Raw genomic sequence first — 21,670 nt, 5'->3', positions numbered from 1 at the left:
GCTTCGACTTCACTCTCTACACTCGATTACACTCGACGTCACTTGGGCGCCGTGAGGCGTCAGACGCCGACCAAACTGTGATCCCGCCGCACTAATGCGAGTGTCGTCGCGCGTCGCCTGGCGGTGGAGTTGAAAAACAGGACGCAATGAGACGCTTCGACTCTGCGCCAGTGTGAGTTGAGCCAAGGACCTTTCAATAAACATGTTTTTTATGATACCAAGTGACGAAACGGACAAATCGTGCGCCTGGTGGTAAGTGGCACACCTGTCCATTACAGTTACAGTACTGAGTTGTACTGAGCTTTAAATCACAAAGATCTGAGAGACATAGCCACTGTGCCCGTCACTCTGAGACATAATAAGTAAGTAAATAAATAAATTGACAAGTCACATGTGCCTGTAATTTCACCTGTACCCTTAAAACCCGAACATAGTAATGCTCAAATTATCGCTTGACGGCAGAAATAAGTACGATCACTACTTACCTGGACAAGGCACTTTCTTTCACAAGGAGCTCTGTTGCTACAAAAAAATTAACTTACCTAGGAAAATAGGTAGATATTCATAGTAGTTGATATGTTGAATTTCGGCGATATGAATGCGGCGGGCCTCTTGGAAAATTATCTCATCAGACCAGTGCGGATTTATCTTTGCTAGATTGTCTGCGATGCGGTTATGCTCGCGCAACAGCACTACTTGAAGCACTGTCAGCTGAGGGTTCTGGTTTACACGGATGTCACCTAAAAATTTATATGATCATCATAAAAAACTGTTACATTTACAAATAAGCAAATTGTTGAAATAAAACCTTTATAACTCAACTACGATAGCTTAAATGATACGTAAGGAAATGCAAATTGTTACAGAAATCATTTCATAATAAAGTCTCGGCAAAGTTACAGTCAACGCAAATAAAAACTGAAAAAGGCCTTCGGCCTTCACACATATGCTCGCAAGTTTTTTATTCTGGTGAACTTTTTATCGTCATTTATTCCTAGAAATGCCTTTTCCTATTCTAGAACAAAAACGGCTTTACTATCATTCTAGAACTTCGTAACTGTTCGTTCGTACTAAAATGTTATCCCTAATTTACATACATATGTTATTCTATGTTACTGCCGCAAAAGTGTAGCACATGGATTCTCGATGAGAGTAAATAATCATAAATATGTATATCTCCAGGAACGTGTACGGTCCGCTTCGGGAGCAAAACAAAGTCTTAATACAAAAGTGTTTAAAATTCAAGGATTTTAGGTCAACTCGATCTACAAATTGGAAAGGGAATTTCATTCAAACGTTATTGAATGGAAGATTAATTTATAGTGTTGAACACAAACCAGAATAGATATGCAATCTACAATAATTAAGGTTAGAATAATAAGTAGCTAACCACGTCTGTTTGACTATTGACTATCTGTTCTTTGTTTTATAATAAATTTTGTCCAATTACCATACTAGTTAAAACTTTACTTACCAGCCAGATAGCAAGGTTCGTTCAGAGATTGTGCCGATTCGCACGTGAGAGTGATATTAGGGTCCTGAGGAGGCCACTCCTGACCATTTCGCAGGATCGTCAATAGGCGGCCCCCACTGCCAGCTCTGATCGGAGCTGCTTGGCCTGCGCTGCTGCCGTATACCAGGGACAGATCCATATACGCGGTGACAGTTGTCAACTTTAATGAAAGAAGCAGATTGGTTAACATAATCAACATACGTAGAAAGGCGGAAATCATTATCATACTTTGGGTAAATTACGTAATAGTAAGGTACAGGTTCTGTTCGTTATCCTACTTATCTCATGCTATTTATTTTAAAGTTTCACAGTGTCGGGTTGCTCGATATGACAATTATATAACTTATTTTTATATAACAGTGCATATTACTCGTATATTATGTTGTTTTTATATTGTCACTGAACAAACGATTCTTGTGTTGAAACAAATATTTGAGGCATGAGAAAATACTCGTGATACTATGGGTCATCGAGTATATGTATAACCAAAAATAGAGACGAAATGTCATTTTATTTGTTTGAAAACTATTCTACCATATAATTACTGTGATGATTGGCTAGCCCGAGTTCGAAACAATTGACGGGTGTCGTCAATGAGTGTCGTCAACTCTTTCACTTCAAATCCACCAGTTAACTTGGGCTTTGCTATAATGGACGAAAATTGTAAAATTACATATTTAATATTTAATTACCGATGAAATGTGATTCCGTTTGTTTTATAATTAGATGTTTTGCTGTTTTTCCCATACCACCGAATAGAAAAGCACGGCATTGTTAGAGATATTATCTTTATTAAAATTATTACAGAATATTTTTTGGAACGTACGGACACGTACCCACAGGCCAGTAGTTGGCCTGTCTATATTTCAGTGCAAACGAGAGTTGATATTTACAAGAGCTGTATCGCTAATGTGTTACCAAAAATATATGGGCCTTATTTCGTCTCTATTTCTGGTTATATACTCGATGCTATGGGTATACACATCGACCTTTCAAAGTATTTGATTGCACCATGATACTCGACCTTCTTAAATCAAATTTGAGTTATAGAGTTCAAGGGGACGGTAGGCAATCATTATCAAGGTTCAATTCTAGGTTCATTTTCAATTTAGTTCCCATTAATGACTTATCTAACCTTGTGCAAGGTATTCAAAATTATAGTACATTGTTTACTAGCGATACTGACTTATTAGTTAAAGTTTAAAGACCATGACAATGTGAATAATTCTATTTTAAAGGTAGTTTTGCTAATTTTTTGGTTGCTTTAAGCTGGATTTATATTAGTCTGATGTGTCGTGTCGTGACGCGTCAACTCGGTTTCATGCACACAACACAACCCGTCGCGTCAGATTGCGACACACTAATATAAATCAAACCATAATATTAAATATATATGAAACCGATATCATTCTGACGCGACACGACACGACACGTCACACAAATGTGAATCCGGCTTCATAGCTAATATAAGAAAAACATTACTACTAATGAAAAAAACTTTGTGAAATTTCCATTACACCCACTCATAAAGTGTGTGAGGTTGAATATTATACAATAGCTTCAAAGTCCTGAATTTGCAACGTTTAGTCTGTACTGGTGTACATATCGAGTTCTTGGGTTTTCGCGATTGTTACACATATAATGTTTTTTCGCACCTAAATCGCGGATGTTTGTTTTTTCAAACAAACCAACGTTACGGGCCCTTTACAGATCCCATGGTTTTTTTTTTTATTATATCAAGTGACGATACGAACAAGTCGTGCGGCTGATGGTAAGCTACATGCCTGTATATAATAGTTACAGTGCCACTCAGAGCTTTAAATCGTAAAGATCTGAGTGGCACTAGCACTGCACCCGTCACCCTGAGGCATAAGTTGACAAGTCCCATGTGCCTGTAATTTCACCAGCACCCTTACGCTTCAAAACCAGAACACAGTAATGCTGCCATTACTGCTTGGCTGCAGAAATAGGACCCGGCTGGATGAACTCTTTCACAAGGAATAGCAAGTTCTAAATTAATTGCAATAAATGGTAAACACGCATTTGTGGACACAAAATATCTAATTTACAGGTTCATAACAAATTTATAAAAAATAAAACCGACCTCAAAAGTTCGTGGAGTGACATCTATTTGCCAAGTTTTATTGAAACCCGTTACCGCAAAGTGCGCTAAACCGTATTAATCCCGCAGTTTGCTACCCTTAGAAGTGGAATATTTTCTTTCAATTTAAATTTGACCAATCCTTTTTCCAACAAGAAAAGAATCATCGAAATCGGTTCACAAATGCCAGAGTAATCGCATAACATACATACAAAAAAATACAGTCGAATTGAAACCTCCTCCTTTTTGGAAGTCGGTTAAAAATATGACCCAGTTTGTTTTCTCCACTGTCGGCTAAAAATAAAGTGAAAATCTCACCGGTTCAGCAGGAGCGCCTGGAGGGGTACATCTTCTGTCCCTAGTGGTAGTAGTCCTTACAAAGTTCATACACTGAGTGCCCTGTGGCGCGTGTATGGGGTCATCACGAGGAACGATAATAGGCGCGCATTGAGGATTTATGCTGGAGTCAGGTGTGAGCCGCCCATTGGCGTCACAACATGTGATCATGTCCGCATCTGTACGCAAAAAAAAGTTTATTTTTTTAACTAAGTAGCTATTAAAATTGTTCAGTGTACGACAATCACACGAAGAATAAACAAAACACACGAAGCGTAGTGGTTTTGTAAGTTTAGTGAAACAGAATTCATACGTTTTCTAAAAACAGCATTCATTTCAAAATAAATATTATGTATGCTATTGGTAGAGTTTTTCAGTTCACATCGTCGTCTGCATAATTACTCTTACAAGTGGTAAAGAATAGTGTGTTAGCTTATGTGATTTAATTACGTTAAAATTCAATAGAATTAAAATTGAGAGTAGGCAATAGAAAAACCTGCTTCTGCTTCATTAATAATTCAGTAAATATTTAGCAAAAATAATTATTGAAGTGAAGTTTTTATAATCGTAAATATAAGAAAGAACAGTAACACAAACATATCTACATCGAAAATATGACGAAAAACAAAATAAGCATGGTTTCAGTGCACACATCTAATATAATGTGTAATTAATTGTGAAATTATAAACTGAGTAAATGGAGTAAATGAAACAATTCATCAATAATGAGGACCAAAGCGTATGTAAATGTTAAAAGCTGGCAAAAAAGGAAGAAGACAAAGAAATATCAGACGAATTTCAATTTCGGCGGCTTACTTTTTCCCTCATTTCCATGTCCTGCAGCTGAAAGTAAATTATTTATTTTAATGTAAGCTAATCGTCACTCATAGTTATATCTTCACGTCATAATTATTTTCCGTATATACGAGTATGTATGTCTTATCATGTACATTAACATTCATCGACTAAAAGATATCCACTGTTTAAAATATGCTTCCTTGGTAAATATAGTCTGCCTTTTTTTGAAGATGGAGTAAAATAACATTTGTAGGGTAACCAGTTTTCATAAAATTTTAAATGGTTACTTAGTTGTTGTCGATACTTTTATCGATAGATTGTGAAAGAAGATAAAAGTTTGCCAAATATGACTGAATCGTGAATGTTACGACATTCTAATGATTAGTAATTTCGTTATTGCCTTCTTCATTCTTATTTTGACAGTTGGCCTACAATATAGAGTCAATCTTTATTCATATACATTTTAACAAAAATAGCCGGACTTGATTATCTACATTGAATTAAAATTAAAAACTTTAAAATATGTCTCCTCTTTGAATTATTTTTAATAAACAGTTCTAAATACAGTGTATGTATGAACTTACACAAATTGACAATTCAAATAAACTTGTGCTCAGTAATTGGATGAATAATGCGTCTAGGATGATTCAAATGAAGAAAGTTCGGATATTTATTCCATTAGCGTGATCAATACTCAAGTCGATAGAATATATCGACTGCAATCACTAGCTGCTCGCAAACGGGCAACACTTTTGCTCAATGAACTGTCATTTTACTCTATCTTCAAAAAAGACAGACTATAGGTCTCCAGAATATGTGACAAACCGCAATCTTTTTCTTCCTGCTCATGGACGATCATTACAACGATATTGAAATGTAGGAGTTGTCATTTTGTTGCCAAAAATAGATTCAAAGAGACGTCAACGAAAAGAATTTCGGACCGCGAATCAACAATTATTCGTATTAACTAAAAATAACGGATAACTCACGTATTTAAGTCGAATTTTTGCTCGACATCTTTCGAACCAATTCGTGGTCCTTAATCAAGAGATTCCGCGGCGGTGACTCGACGGAAACTGCGCGCCAAAGCCCTGACAGCCCGATCACTCAGTACGGCAGCGAGCGCAGGCGGCGTCGGCGAGAATCTACCCTCGTTTGCTTCATTTTTATTAAAGTCATATATATATAGATATAACATCAATACGATTTTCCGCCCTCACATGCAACTTAGACAGTTGGTGCGTTCACCGAAGAATAAGGAGCCATTGAATGTTTCCGGTGTATACAATAAGATTCCGTGCTCCTGTGGCAAGAGTTACATAGGAGAGACCGGCCGTAACATATCCACAAGACTAACGGAACACATACGTAGTATTAAGAACCGGGACAATCAAGGCTCTACAGGGACGGAACACTCATTGGATTCGGATTCGACGCACTATATTCGTTTTGATAAAGTGTCCGTACTGGCGAGAGAAAAGCATTTAATTCCGCGAAAAGTACGTGAAGCTATCGAGATTGGTCATCATTCGAATTTCAATCGTGATAGTGGATGGTCGGTAGCCCCCGGCTGGAAAACAGTGTTAGGTACTACGTCAGTGGTTAGAGTAGACCAGACTTTAGAAAGTGACGTCGTTAGTGTACTTTAATAAAAATGAAGCAAGCGAGGGTAGATTCTCGCCGACGCCGCCTGCGCCCGCTGCCGTACTGAGTAATCGGGCTGCCAGGGCTTTGGCGCGCAGTTTCCAACGAATCACCGCCGCGGAATCTCATGATTAAAGACCACGAATTGGTTCGAAACATGTCGAGCAAAAATTCTACTTAAATACATGAGTTATCCGTTATTTTTAGTTAATATGTCTGAGTCTCACGGTGGTTTTCTATTTAAGAATTATTCACTAACAATAGTCATATTGGGGGCATAAAAGGAGCCTCTAAGCACGACGTATCTACGTTTCTGTACGTCTGGCGTACCCTAGGCAACAATCGGCGAGGAAGTTACGTCGATTGGCAAATCCTTTCTCCGCGATAGCAAGCATTACAGTGATTGCCATCGATACGATAAGAAATTTGACAACAGAATCTAAATTAAACATCTCCTATTGTACTTCCCTATACAAGTATTGTATATTTTGTCAATCTAAAATCTAAATATAAAATCAAATTTTATTTATTCGAAAGTACAATAATACTAGTGAAAAAACAAAAAACAAATACGAGTGTAAAAAGACGGTTTCTAAGTGGCTCATGAAACTCCTATATGAAGAAACAGAAAATCTTCTATATACAGTCAAATAAAATAATGTATTTATAAAAACACACGCATGCACGTATGCACGCGCGAACACACACACGCACACACACTTGCACATTAAAATCCCTATCCCATGGATACCTATCGACACATTCGTGCACTTCTCACTCTACTCTCTTGTTACAAATTAATATTGTTTTTCATTTATGTTACAATCGAGGGTTGAATTTTATTTTACCTGTATAATAACTTGTCCGTATAAAATAATGTGAATCATATCTCTGGGACACTGAAGGGTTGCTGGTACTTAAAGCACAAGTATTCTTTTTTTAAGTACAAGCATTCATATGTTCTGATAATGGCTGTACCTTATATTATGCACTTTTTATACTATGTAACGTTTAAGTTCTATGAATAAATTTATTATTATTATTATTATTATTACTCACTCATGGAATACATATACTTTTACTGTAATTTTTTGCTGAAAATTGAGAAGTAATGATGAAAACCTACGAGAATGCCTTATATAATTATAGCCTATAGAATTTGACAACATAGGTGAAATATACGAGTAATTGAAGTCTGCAAAAATTAATTTCTAATAACATTAATAGATAATAAATAAAAATAATTTAATATTTGCCTTACTCTCTCAAAAAAAATAATAAAACAGCAATGCAATAAACACCATAGAGCCTACAAAATATGGTTTCATTTTAAAAGAAAAAATAACAAAACAGTTTATTTTTGTACGTACTTAAATATTTATTTGCATGTAACAAATAAAGCGAGCCTGATCTAACTAAAAGCTACAAGTTTATGGCAGGTTTACACGTATTAAGTGGAGAAATAATCAACTTAATTTATGCGTGTAAACAATCACTTCATAACGTACAAACTGTCAAGTAATTATCGATTTAGTGGAGAAGTAGATAAGTAGATTAGAATTATACTATTTTTTGAAGAAGTAGCCGATCCTCCCGCACCCCGCACATTCCCCGGAAGGCGTGCCTCGAAATTTAAAGTATTTATCTGTGCGTTAGTTGGTGGGCTAACGCACAGACCACATAAAAGGGCTATCGTTTCGTTTTTATTTCGTTTTTAAAATCGCACCCCTCATGTAAGTATGACATAAGTGGAGTTACGTCTTAAGTCTTCTTACGTCGTAAGAAAAATATAACCCACATCCTCTCCAATTCTCGTAAATCTGTCTACAATATTAGTCGATAGAGTTACAAGAATTTGAAAAGATGTGGATTATGTTTTTCTGTACGTAATGGAGCAATAAACATGTTTGATATAACTCCACTTATGGCATTCTTCCATGAGCGGTACACGTTGAATTGCTAGGTGTAAAATGCGCGCAATGCCTTGCGGTCGGTAATTTTATTTGTAACTTTCAAAGAATCAAAAGTGATATATCGTATTGCCAGTGGCGCGGTTCAACTCTGCAAAGTTCTACTCACTATACAACACGTAACCTTACTACGTCACGCCTTTAGACCGGCTTATCTCGGTTTTCCATCTAAACAAATAGAAACTTTGTTTTGTACGACGTAAGATCTATATTACATTGCAATTTATAAAGTGTTTCGTATATCTCATTTGTTTTCTTCCGTTTTAAGATATGTACACGTACATAGTTCATAACAACAGCAACGCACACACTCAACATAGCCCCGCACTAGGGAATCCCCGCAGGTGCCAAGGACACACACATTGACAACCACAAATTACATCCAAACTCACGAGAAAAATTAATGTAGGTCATACAAATATTTCTCCGGCTCGGGAATCGAACCTGGCACCTCTGCATGGCAGTCCAACATGGTAACCGTTCGGCTACGGAAGCACTTAAAAGTTCATACAAATAAGGTGTAGGTATAATAATATTGCATTGTTATTCATAAATCAGTGCATTGCCGGAGTAAATCAGTGTATCGCGTCTCTGCACCAATTTAACCCGACCATTCAATTAGCATTTTCACTTACTTGCCCTGTTTCTATTGTTCTTTAAAGCTGAAATAAAATCAACCTGAGATACAATACTGAAAATTATATTCCTAGAGTTCTATTCATGTAAGTCTATACTTACTTAAAGCTTAGTGTTAGCAACTATAAAAAATAATGATTGCTTCTCTGTAAATTCATTGGCAATCTAATGCATTTGACGCGTTAACCGCACCAATAATATGCTGTATTTCCCCGCCTTACTTTTAAAAGACTAGTGGAAGAGTGCGAACTAAGAAGCTTTGAAAAACGAATTTGGCCATTCGATTACACAGAACAGTAATAGCACCAAGAGAAGACGTAAGTATGTCCGAGGTAAGTAAATTGCGAATCTATTATACCATCGGGGATAGTGCAAATCCGCGTATGTAGTATTGGTAAAAGGTGCGTATTTGCTCCAAACCAAATTTCACAGGAGAGGGATATAACTTTGTTATTTCAATGGCTACGGCTTTCATTTTTGCACAGTAAGCATTAATTTATGTTGTCTACGGACTGATAACAATAGATTCCCGTAAATCATGCTAATTTGGTTACCACGACATTTACGCCAATTTGATTCGGCGACTAAATTACCAAAATGGAGACTCCCGGCTTACCGACGATATTCAAATGTAGTTTAGTGAGTTTCAATGTGAGATTTTTTTTTTATAATATCAAGTGACGGGTCGAACAAGTCGAGCTCCCGATGGTAAGCTACACGCCTGTCCATAACAGTTGCAGTGCCACTGAGAGTTTTAAATCGTAAAGATCTTAGGGGCACTGCCACTGCGCCTGTCTTGTCTAGTAGTAATTTAATTAATAAATATAAGTTTACAGTACTACTTACGAGATTGAGCAACTCCCGCCGTAAGAGACATGTCGTGGGTAATAATCTGACCCCACTGTTGGGCATTTAAATTCCAAATGGGATCGACCAGTTGCTTGTCCGGGAACAACCGCAAGCTGATCGCGCGAGGGTTCGGCAGGGGACGACCTGAGGTTGACCGCGGCCATGCATATACGCCTGAAATTAGGTTTTTTATTTAAAATTGATATAGCTTATAATCTCATTGTATATTACACACAATGTTTCCCACAAAGTAACGTAAGCATCTAATTGGAGAACTACTGTACATACGACTAACATAGTTTACAAATGACCTCTTCAGTTTTGCTAATAAACACTATTCAAAACAACATGAGCTTATTTTGTCTTAGATAATTTTAAGGCAGTTTGCACTTGGTGAAAAGCAATGTGATAAAATGCTGTGCCGACGAACAAAAGAAGCAAATTTACATGGTTAACTGAGCAAAACCTTTCTATAAACCGTTTTGCGTGCCATCTTTTTCCGAGCTAAATGTCTCCCAACCTTCAAATGCATTTGAAGATCAATAAAAAAGGATCTGGCGTGTTTTGTTTTTGATGGAATTTCGAATTGTTGTAATACAAAAGATATACGTCCATTTCAATGGCGTATAAGTGGAACGAGTGGAGAAGATTGATTGAAATTATTGAGCAAGTACAACAAATTACTCCCTTAGGACATAATATTTATATTCTACCTCGATTTATTGTCACTGAGAACAGACAAATGTCTCACGAATATACATATAGATAAATATTTTGATTGATGCGAAGTAAACGTAATGTTACATAAGAAGACTTTTTTATAGTCTTTTGTTTCCACCGGAAAACAGACATTATTTTTTAACCGACTTCAAAAAAGGAGGAGGTTCTCAATTCGACTGTATGTTCTTTTTTTTTTTAATATATGTTACGCGATAACTCCGGTATTTGTGAACCGATTTTCATGATTTTTTTCGTTGGAAAGGAATACTTCCATAGTGGTCCTATTTCATTTTGAAGAAAATCATCCACCTTTAAGGGTGGCTGTTCGCGCATGAAGACTCATTTTTATAAATAGCGGCTGACTTTAATTTAGATGCAATTATTTTAATGATTGATTTTGCTATTTCTCCAATTCAAGGCGTTTTTCTCTCTATACTTTGAGTAGTGAGAACCGATTATTATTATCTCCAGTGTCAAGTCCTGTATAGTGGCGAACTAGGGGATATTTCAATAAAACTTAGCAAATACACGTAATTCCACGTACTTTTGAGGTCGGTTTTTTTAGTACTCTGTACTGAGACTATGTTACAATGTTTTCAAAGTATACAATAGGTACTTAGTATAGGCAGAGAATACTCCAGAAACAGAGAAATCGCATTTGGTATGTACATTTCATAAATTATATATTTACCATCGGCATAATTGTAGCGAACCAATCGCCCGTAAGGAGTCTGGGGCAGACCCCATTTTGGTCTGATCAGGTTATTGCAGGAACCATCAATGGTCCGATAGCGGGACTTAGGACAGAATGGAGGAGCCAAGCCACACGTTTGTGCTCCCGGATCCGTGTCAGTCCCTAATGGGGGAGGCGGATTGCTGAAACTGTGAAAACATGCGATATAATTCATTACTTTTATAAAGAAAATAAAAAAATTAAAAGACGGTTGAACATACTTACAATGTATGTATAAGACATACATATTACAATGTTATGAATTAAACAAAAAAAATCAGTCATGCATCTTAAAATATGATAACGTAAAGTCATGTATTAATCATCGACCATTATGCAAATGTGTGCGTCCTTACCCGCCATGAGGCGGGCGTGCACACATACAAGTCGCGCTGCTACGTTTGTATGGAGTTACCATACATAACTTATTATACCATGGTATTAATTTGAGTCAAATATTTTGTTAAGTAATAATGCAGTGTAGTCTGCGAACAATATGTAGTTTGGGTTGTGGATGTTTAGCTTGCTTTAGAGGCACTGTATATGTGGTCACTGACGAAGTTAATTAAAAGAAACAAATTCGTATTTGTTATACATAAATAAGAACGCTCTATCCACTTAAATACTATCAGCATACTAAAGTTAGATTGCACTTATACGGGGTGTTAACTTAATTGGTAATTATTCCAACCATAAACATAGGACCAATTTTCAATGTGGAAACCCCTTTCTGAAATATATGTATATGGTACGCGAATATATTATACTCGACCAAACACATTATCAAGGATGTAACCAAATCCCTTCGGTTGTAAAGCAATTAAGTGAAAACCGTGGGTAGCTAGGTACCGACTATTAAACTGTGCAGTGGGTTCTAAAGTCTACATTTTGGTGCAAGGTATTTTGCTACCGGTTCAAATTACTCTGAAGGAATTATTTTACGCCTCGATGGAAAGGATTACACAACTTCAAACTATGTACATTTAACGCTAAGTCATTTCTCGACGTTTTTATGTCTGTCTGCGTAATCTTGGGCACAAATAAGATTTTTTTTAAACTGTATCTTCTTAGAAAGTATATAGGCGCTACTGCGTGTAAATATCGACTAATATATTATGAATCATATCAAGAAAATTGTAGCCTGCCTATACGAAATCTTACCCATTACAGCGCTCGCAGCTGTTCATATTATAGTAAAACGGCATAACAAACGCTACAATGGATAAAATTATCGTGAAGCAACGGCTAGGGGCCACGATATTACAAACGATATTCTCTCAACAAAGGCAATTCTTTTATATTTATTAGCCCAAAAGTTCAGACAACATAGTACTTAATACCTTATATCTTGTTCGAAAGTACTTTTATGCAAATTAATAAGTGATTTCAGATTTTAGGACACGTGAAAGTAGCTCACAAGCAAATAAAACTTAATGTTTAATTAATTTGAAGTGATATCTAAACACCTTCAAACAATCCGCTAATCTCACAAGATTTATTACTGATTTGTAGGTACTTTACAGACGGATGTATGGTACATCCGTTTGTAAACGTGCATGGGTAGGTATCATCAGAGAATATGAATAAATTTTTCTTAGCATTCTATAAATATTTTATAAAAAAATGTAACGGAAATTGGTGCGCTTTATAATCAAATGAGTGTGTACGTTAAAAAAAATAATAACGCAATTTAGTAAAAATTAACAAAGTGCTTAGAAAAATTTATTCTCATTTCCTGGGGATCTCTGAGTAATTTTTCAGCTTTGATACATATTGGAAATTATTAAATTAGAGGAGCAAACCACCTGTAGCCTGAGACGCTGGCTTGAGGTTGTGACGCCGCTGTGTTGCTGCTGGGGACAGAACCGGTGCAGGATTAGCATGCTACAACTATAACTACTGCAAAGGGGTAACATTAGCACTGTGACTCTGTACATTAACTACATACAAATTACATGGGTACACATAAAGTTATACGGTGCTTTACATTGATTAAACTGAGGTCTTTTATACTGGAGATGAAATGAGACGAGTAAATAGACTATTTATTACAAATTTTCTTTCGTGTACACTTTCCGGCACATTTAGCGGATCATTAATAGCATTAGTTAAAACCCTAAATATGGCAATAAATTTTTCAAAAGCCGATTGATTATTTTACTTTTTCATTTTAAGCCTAATTCGAATACAAAAAATAGCCATCATTTAAAAAAATAATAATTTCCCACTAATACATATTTGTTCACCTCCACTTCGAAGTTGATTTTGCGTTCCTGTCAATTTAAAAACTTTTTTTATTTATTCAACTTACATTTAATTACGGTTTATAATTAATATAGCAATAGATACAAGAACATTAAGTATTGTTCTGTGTTGTCATTGTAATTTTTTAATATACATACAATAAAAAATATTTCATTCATTTATCCATTCGTAATGTGAAACTTGCAATTTTTAAATTTTGAACCGTTTTCGTCCTGTCACAAAACCTAAACGCATTAAATAAACTAAATGCATTTCGTTCTAAATTAGATTTTTCAATAAAGATTAAGCAAGATCTTTTTAATTGTTATTTTATGTTCTAATTTACACATTTAAATGTAATCGTTACTTTTTATATTCTCTCTTAGTCTTTGTTCCGCTAAATACCGCCGGTATGAGTAGATCAAACATATAGGTATCGGTGCATCTAGTATGCACCTTAAGGACAATACAGCCTCTTATTTACTTATGTGAAACTCCACATATTAAAAACCTCAGTATAGGTAAGAAAATTGCGAACAAAATGTATGTCTCGAAAAAGTTTCAATCTCGTTTAGCAAATATTTTTAATATCATTCACAAATTCGGCAATACGCGTGTAACACGAATTACAGTTTTTGATACAATTAATCTGTTTACAAGGGTATTACTAATTTACATAACTAAAACCGCGTAGGACTGCTGACATACAAATTTGAAACCAATATTGGATTACGTCGCACACTGAGTATGTCATAACTTTGTTCGCAATGTCATGGAATCCTTAATAAGGCTACATTCAGTGCAAACGGGATTCTAATGAGAGTTAATTTGGGACTTACTATTCAACTTTTGTGCATTACTATACATGCTGATTACTTTGCAACATTAACTCTGTAGATGAGAGGTAAATAATCATAAGCGCCAAACAGTAATTTTTACTACAGAGCTTTTTAAAAAGAATGACGCTCTTAATTATGCATTTAAAATCAATCTTTATATCAAGTAAAGTATGTTAAATAAAAAACTAGTTGCGATAGAATTTAGGGTCTTTCAAAAACAATGTTTGTTAAAACATCTAAATTCGAAAATATGAAATTAAAGTTTATTCCTCTTGCCTACAGAACTATACAATCAACATATGTAAAAAGGGTTCCAATTCCCAAAGATGAGTGTAGTGGAACTTAATGAAAGATCTTCAAAAACAAACACCAAAATTATGAAGCGCTTAAGATGCTCTCCTAAACCTTAAGGAGATTCTGTTCAGCCAAAATCGTTAGTTACTTTGCAAAGATTAATCTGTCTGTGCATAGTTAGTTAATTGCTGGCATTTACTGGGTTCTACGCAGTGTATTAAATTTTCCATCAGGAAGTAAATATATCATGTCATTTGTAAAGTTGATATTCATGTGTATGGTAAAATAAATTATCTATGATTGAGTAAAAACATTATTTGCATTTTCTTTATTATATGCAATATACTTAAAAATCATAACGAAGATGCACAACTTTATTATATTCTGAGAGCAAGCAAGCCTAGAAACGTTACTTGATTAACAACACATATGTTCCAAGCAACTAACAAAAGAGTCATAGTTTTCTTTCCTTTCTCGGGGTTATTAGTTCATGTAATAACCTAATTTTCTCACAATTGTTGCCTTAGCAAATATTTGCTCAAAGTTCACATCTATTAGACTTGCCTTGCTTGTATTAAACACTAATGTCAAACCTTATTTTCATAGTAATTTTTACCATTTGGTTACCATTATTATTATCACACTTTATTATATTATCTCTCATCGTTCCTTTATATCCAATCAATAATCTGATGAGTAATTTTTAGATTACTTTTCTCTGTCTTTGCTGGCAATTTTTATTATTTAATATTTCTACTTTCTGCCCGTTCTCAACCATATCGGTGTGGGCCAGTTTCTGCCACTTCTCTCACTTTATATCTTCCTTGCGATCTTTCTCTAGGGCGTTTTCACCCCAAGGTCTGCTTTATACCCTGGTATATGGCTCCTGAGCCATGCTCTCGAGCAACGTGACCCGCATACCGCCACTTAAGGACCGTACGCGTTTGGTGACATCTGCGACTCTATTTTCCTATCTGAGTCTCGCATTTGTTTTGCGGTCTCAAAGACCGCAAAAAAATATTATACTGAGGTATTATTTAATATTCCAGTGTAATAAGCTGAAATATTACTTAATAATTCACGATAATTTACTCAAATATTTAAATAATAAAAATTACCACCCAAATCAGGTAGAGAACACTAACCTGAAAAATACCTTGATAATCCTGATATCATTATTAAACATAAAGGAACGGTTAAATTATAAGATTTTGCGAAGCTTTCAAACCAGAGGCGATAATTGTATATTGTTTTTCATCATACATCCAATATAATTGACTATATGCATGTGTAGCAGAGATAAGTCCTTGTGTTTAATGTCTCACCCAAATCCGTTGACTGGTAATCTGGCTGGAGGATTTCTCGCCGGGATTACACTGGCGAAATTAATATCAGGCACCTGATACGTAAAGTCTAGGGAAGATCGTCCCCCGAAAAAAGCCTGTGATGGACTCGAAGATGGACCGTAGTAATCGCCGTAAGCAACACTGCATAGTGCCACTAGTAATGTGAACCTTATGACCATTGTGTGATTGTAAGTCTGTAACAATATAAAAATCAAAGGTAAAGTATGTATTAGTTAAAATGTTATGTTCTTCTATAAAATGTTGATACAGGCCTGGTTTTTTTTATTACAATAAATTTATAAAAAGACATTGTAAAATACCCTGAAAACGTTACGGTGTTGATAGCAGAGAAGTTTTCGTAGTTGAAATAGTGATAATGGTGAATGTATTTACTTGTTATCTTTTTCCATAACAAAGGCGCAGAGTAAAATAGATATGTACTAATGTTGCCCAATGCAAGACGAGACTAACCTCAGTCTTGGTTTTGGTCTCGCGTCGGTATACCTGGTATTGGTCTTGGTCTTAGTATAGCACACTCACTATCTAGAAATGTCATACTGTGGATTCACACAAATATGCATAGCACCATCCAAATAAGATATCACCGACAGACGGCAAATAAAAATAACTATTGCTTCTCTTTCAAACTACATAGGCATTGAATCGCATAAAGAGATAGAGCATAATATTGACTGCAAACTACAGTATTAAAATTTGTAAAACTGTGCTGCAAACACTGTTTGCTATACTTTATTAAGCTTTTTTTAGTAAATAAGGCTGTGCTTGAATTTGTAGCTTTATGACAATCTTAATAGTTATAATTTTAGGCATAAAATGCGTAAAGAACTCAATTCAAATTTACTTGACTTTTACTGCAAGAGTCTCGCAGACTCAGTATTGTTCTTGCCCAAATCTTGCAGGGTCGGTCTACGTCTTGTTGTAATTAGGTGGTCTTGATCTTGATCACGCATTTTTGCAAGACCAAGACCAAGACTGATTTTGGGCAACACTAGTACGTATATACCTATATGAAATTTAAAGGATTAATTAACCGTAGGATGTTGAGGGTACATAATTATCAAATAAATGTTGAATTTATTCCATATTATTTTATTCCAGGGCCGGGAGAAACATTTGTATCACCTACATTTATTTTTCTAGTGAGTTTGGGTGTAATTTATGGTTGTGTACCCACGACACAGGGTTTCTCTAGTGCGGGGCTATGAGTATGTGTGTTATTTATTTATACTATATATTATATAAAATATAGACGTAGCTCTAATACTTCTAATACAAGGAATACCCTAGTTTGAGACTAGGCAATGGGTGAAGTTGTCTTGTACTCCACGTAGGTATTATACAGTCGATAGTTCTGTAGAAAGGGCGAAAGGTCAATTGCAAAAAAAAGTAAGGGAACATGTTTTAGTTTTTTACGACTGTTTTAAAATATTTACGTCCTGTTTAAATTCAATTTTAAAACTGAAACATAATTAAAACCAAAATTGAATTTTAAAACAGTCATCAAATCCTTAAACATGCTCCTCTGAAAAAATTCGCTGGAAATGGCGCTTTCGCCTTTTCTACAAAACGCCGACGAATTATAAAAATATTCAGAAAGTAAAGTAAAAAGCTGAGTGAAGAAATAGATTTCTCACAGATGGCGCTACGGCAAAAAAGTCGTTAAAAAACCAAAAACAAAGATCTGCAACAAGCACATACAAAAATTTATAAGGTCCGCTGTTTAGTTTCCTGGCTTATTTATTTATTTATTCATTTATTTATCGCATAGTGGCATAGCGTCTGGTACGGTTTACTAGAAGACGCTGCTGGTTCAAATCCAGCCGGATCGAAGAAATTTTTTCTTAGTGTTCGATCTTCGTATTAATAATTATAAGAAACTAGTGGAGTAACTTCACAAAAACATAATTGAATATCATGGTGGTGGAACATCTTGACATTCATTAAACTTAATTGTAAAATTGAGCGAAACACAATAGCAAAAGCAGTTTTTTCTTTTGCTTTTCAAATCTACCACGGGCGCCACTCACTTAATTAGGTAGTCAATATCACAAAATTGTATTTAGCTCTTAAACCGCTTTTGTGAGTGGAAAAAATTAATAAATATTATTATTATTATTATGATATCAATTCAAGAATCGGTGAATTTCTCAAGGTCTTCTAGTGTACACCCACATCTTTATCAGTTCCTCTATAGTAATAAAGACACTGTATTTTGAAAAAGCATAATTTACAAAATTAAAGTATTGTTTCCGATCCAAATCGCGCATATTTGTTTTTTCAAACATACGAACATTTTGGGCCCTTTACATGTTCCATGGTCCGGCTGACTCACTCAACGAAAAAATAGTTTTATTTAGAAAATAACAATTTGTAAAAAAAATTGCTAACAAGAACTCAATCTTATTTCCTAACATTCTTGTGTTTTTCTGGGTGTTTAATATGGAGTCTGATATTAAACCACAATCAGCAACTACTCCTGCTCACGAAAATGCGAAAGGTAAGAAAACCATTTCTCGTTACAGAGAACTCAGTAAATTAATTTCGCTAGCTTCCCCTATCGAAGCAAAGTTTCAACTATTACTACCTACGTAGTTTCACATGCGACAATGTTAATTACGTCATATGAATATTCTCGATTGTCACGCGCTAACAGTACCAGTAAGTAGCTGCTAATGTTATTGTATACGCGTTGAAAATTTACAATGACCATTTTGAACAATGGGCTACCGAATTAAAGACATACATATCCAATTATACAAAAGGCTTATACACGTAACCAAATTTATAGTAACGTTGTGTAACGTGTACGTACAAAGTGTGACAACATTACCCGTGTTAATAATATGAGCCCCTAAGAAAAAGTATTACAACAAAAGCAAGAAAATTACGGTAAGTGATTTGGATTAAAGGTTATTTAAATTGATCGCTTAAGTTTATAAGTAAAAGGAGAACAAAGTTGACCGTAATAACGTCAACTCTCAACAACTTATCCCACATGTTTTCTTAAAAAAAGCAAAAAAAGGAAAACAAAAAATCTTGAACAAAACTTTAATTAATTTCCTTGGCACAATAGCACAATAATAGCACAAAAGAATATTAAGAACCCAATTTTGTACGGCTTGTCAAATGCACGCTGTATATTTTAAAATGACGTGGGTTTATTAGTAAGAGAAGTAGGTATAGTATCCGTAATTAATTAATTTGTGAAAACATAGGTTGTTTGGTAGCCGATATGTAACAAAACATAATTTAATTTTAAATAGAACTGTACCCGATCAAACATTAGGCATACAAACACTAATAATTTGTTATGCAAGGCTACAAAGTTGCTGTTTGACGCGAGTGCTTGTATTGAAACCTGAGCAAGCGAAGGAAGGCAAGATCGAACCACCCACGGTTCAAAAATAGATTCCTGAGCGTAGAGAGGGTTTCAAGGCACGAGACGCAAAACTTTGCTGCCGAGCGAAACACACAAGTTTTCACCTCACTATAGCGAGGAAAATGGTGAATAAGAGAAATTAAATAATAAATAAAAATAAAATTAATAAAGAAAAAAAACAGTTGAACTCTAGGACATCAATCTTTTTAATCAAAAGTAAAAATCATCAATTTTTATTCTTGCTAGTACTTCTATAATTTTGTTTGATTAAGTGATTATTGAGATTATTTTAGTTCTTCGACGAATTAAAATAATTTAATAAACACAATTATTTATCATTGTCAATTTAATGTCAACAATAATAAAAATAAAATATACCAACGAATTTAGATTACATAAATAAGTAATATACGAACAATCGCGTAGTTGAAGGTGTTTATCGATTACCTTTTTTTTTTCATCGAATGAAAAAGTTAGATGCACCACAGTCCATCGTCAAGTTCGAATTTCAAAAACCTTTTCCACGCTACCGTGCAAAAAACGCTTTTGCGCGCAGTTTTGTAACGAGAAAGAAAGCCTTTCCGAGCTAGTGAGGTGAAAAGGTATATTATAGATTTACCCACAAGCACTTCAACAGACATAAGTAGGTATAATGTATAGTTTTTTTTTTTACAATTACCCATAGGAGTGAACGCAATTAATTTAAACGTGATAGTTATTTTATTGGAAGTATTGTTATTAGAAGTTAGAAATTTGTCATTTAAAAAATCGGTCACTATATATTATACAAATATTAGTCAATAAGTTATTTCATTGCTTTTTTAAATTGCATAAGGTCTTTCTCAGACCTTAGTACTTTCGGTAAATTATTGTAACTTTATATAGCCTAACTTTTTTAGGGATAAGGCAGGCACGCGTACATGAGCTTTCATCAGATCATTACTCGAAACATTCGAAATACATGCTGTATACATGTATGGGATGCCTTCAAATGCAATACATTACAAATATGTAAAACACGATATCTTTGCAATCCAGAATATTAATACTATAGTTATTTTGACAAATAATTTAGTTCCTACTGAATAGTTGTTGCAACATATCATGTCAAAAATAAATAGGTATTAATGCACATTAACAAAGTCTTGCTACAAAAAAGCAATACACGTACCTTATTTTTAATCACCGTTGGTTAAACGTGCTTCTATAGTTTGCGAGTGCAATTTTCTTTGCGGCAGATGAGTACTAATGTAGTTTTCTACTTGCATTGCATGCTTGAAGCAGTGTATCCAAGTATTTACAAGGAAAGACAAAAACACCACACTTTTATATAATGCAAAATGCGTCACGGTAAAAATGTGTTTGTCAAATAATGGTACTTTAATTGCAAACATAAGTAAATCATTTTATTATGGAAAGTGGCTGCAACTCGTGCAATGTTTATTTTTAAATATTATTGTTCGAAAGAATAAAGAATAAATTTTTATAAAGGCGATGCGTGCGAGTTGTGGTACTTTTTCGCCTTAGTGTAAAAGTTGTCAACTTTTTGTCCTTTTTTTAATATAAAATAGACGAAATATAATAAATACCATTAAACAACGAGGTAGCTAACGATATGAAGTGTTTGTCTAGTAAATGTTTAAGAAAGCCCCAAATTATAGCTTTACGGAAACACAGATGTCGGCAGTGTACTCCACTCCTCTGCCGTAGACATCGGGAAAGATGAAACAAGGCTTCGTGGTTATGGTTGGCAAGTTAATAACATAAGGATGGTGTATTTCTCACTTCCTAATTGTCCGTAGGAGGATCAGCGAGGATGGAACTAAATTGTGAGTTCCTGCACACTCTCCGAAAGAAAATAGACAGGCAAACAGACCGCAGAAGTGATCGAGACTTGGAAGCTTCGACTCTACAAAAGAGTTTTTAGTTGTTTGCTTTTTTTCCACCGAGTCCATGGCAGTCAACAGACATCATGTAGAGCCTTAGAGGATGGAAAAAAATAGTTTCCATAGTCTAAGTGTAGAGCCGTCCCAAAGGTGACAGCAGTACTCCATACACGACTGAACTTGTTAAAGATTTTATTGCGAAAAAGTACTTACTTTACGCCCTATTAATGAAAAATATTTTCTTTTTAATTTACACGAGCCTAATTGAAATATTTACTAGCAAGGAGTTTCTTAATGTTTCGATTAAATTACAATTACTTTAATTATGTAATAAAAATTAACTAATAAAAACTAAGCAAAG

General features: G+C 34.9%; 1 protein-coding gene across 5 annotated transcripts in view; it reads right to left on the bottom strand.

The window, feature by feature from the left end:
- LOC113229300 (peroxidase-like) overlaps positions 1 to 21,670 on the bottom strand; it is a 155,864-nt gene that overhangs the window by 28,861 nt on the left and 105,333 nt on the right. For 2 of the 5 annotated variants that reach the window (XM_026462850.1, XM_026462849.1), the window contains exons 2-8: positions 16,003 to 16,217; positions 13,106 to 13,153; positions 11,259 to 11,449; positions 9,845 to 10,021; positions 3,933 to 4,129; positions 1,475 to 1,673; positions 543 to 740 (exon numbers count right to left, since the gene is read on the bottom strand). In XM_026462850.1, coding sequence (XP_026318635.1) covers positions 543 to 740; positions 1,475 to 1,673; positions 3,933 to 4,129; positions 9,845 to 10,021; positions 11,259 to 11,449; positions 13,106 to 13,153; positions 16,003 to 16,202 — 1,210 coding nt within the window. In that variant the 5' untranslated portion in view covers positions 16,203 to 16,217. Of the gene's footprint in view, positions 1 to 542; positions 741 to 1,474; positions 1,674 to 3,932; positions 4,130 to 9,844; positions 10,022 to 11,258; positions 11,450 to 13,105; positions 13,154 to 16,002; positions 16,218 to 20,594; positions 20,670 to 21,670 lie in introns of those variants that run through there. The other 3 variants (XM_026462848.1, XM_026462851.1, XM_026462852.1) reach the window with 3 other exon arrangements.

Source organism: Hyposmocoma kahamanoa, unplaced genomic scaffold (assembly GCF_003589595.1).
Source record: "Hyposmocoma kahamanoa isolate Upper Pololo Valley unplaced genomic scaffold, ASM358959v1 296, whole genome shotgun sequence".
Lineage (NCBI taxonomy): Eukaryota > Metazoa > Arthropoda > Insecta > Lepidoptera > Cosmopterigidae > Hyposmocoma > Hyposmocoma kahamanoa.
Note: the sequence above shows the minus strand (reverse complement) of the source record. Positions and strands in the feature narration are given on the sequence as shown.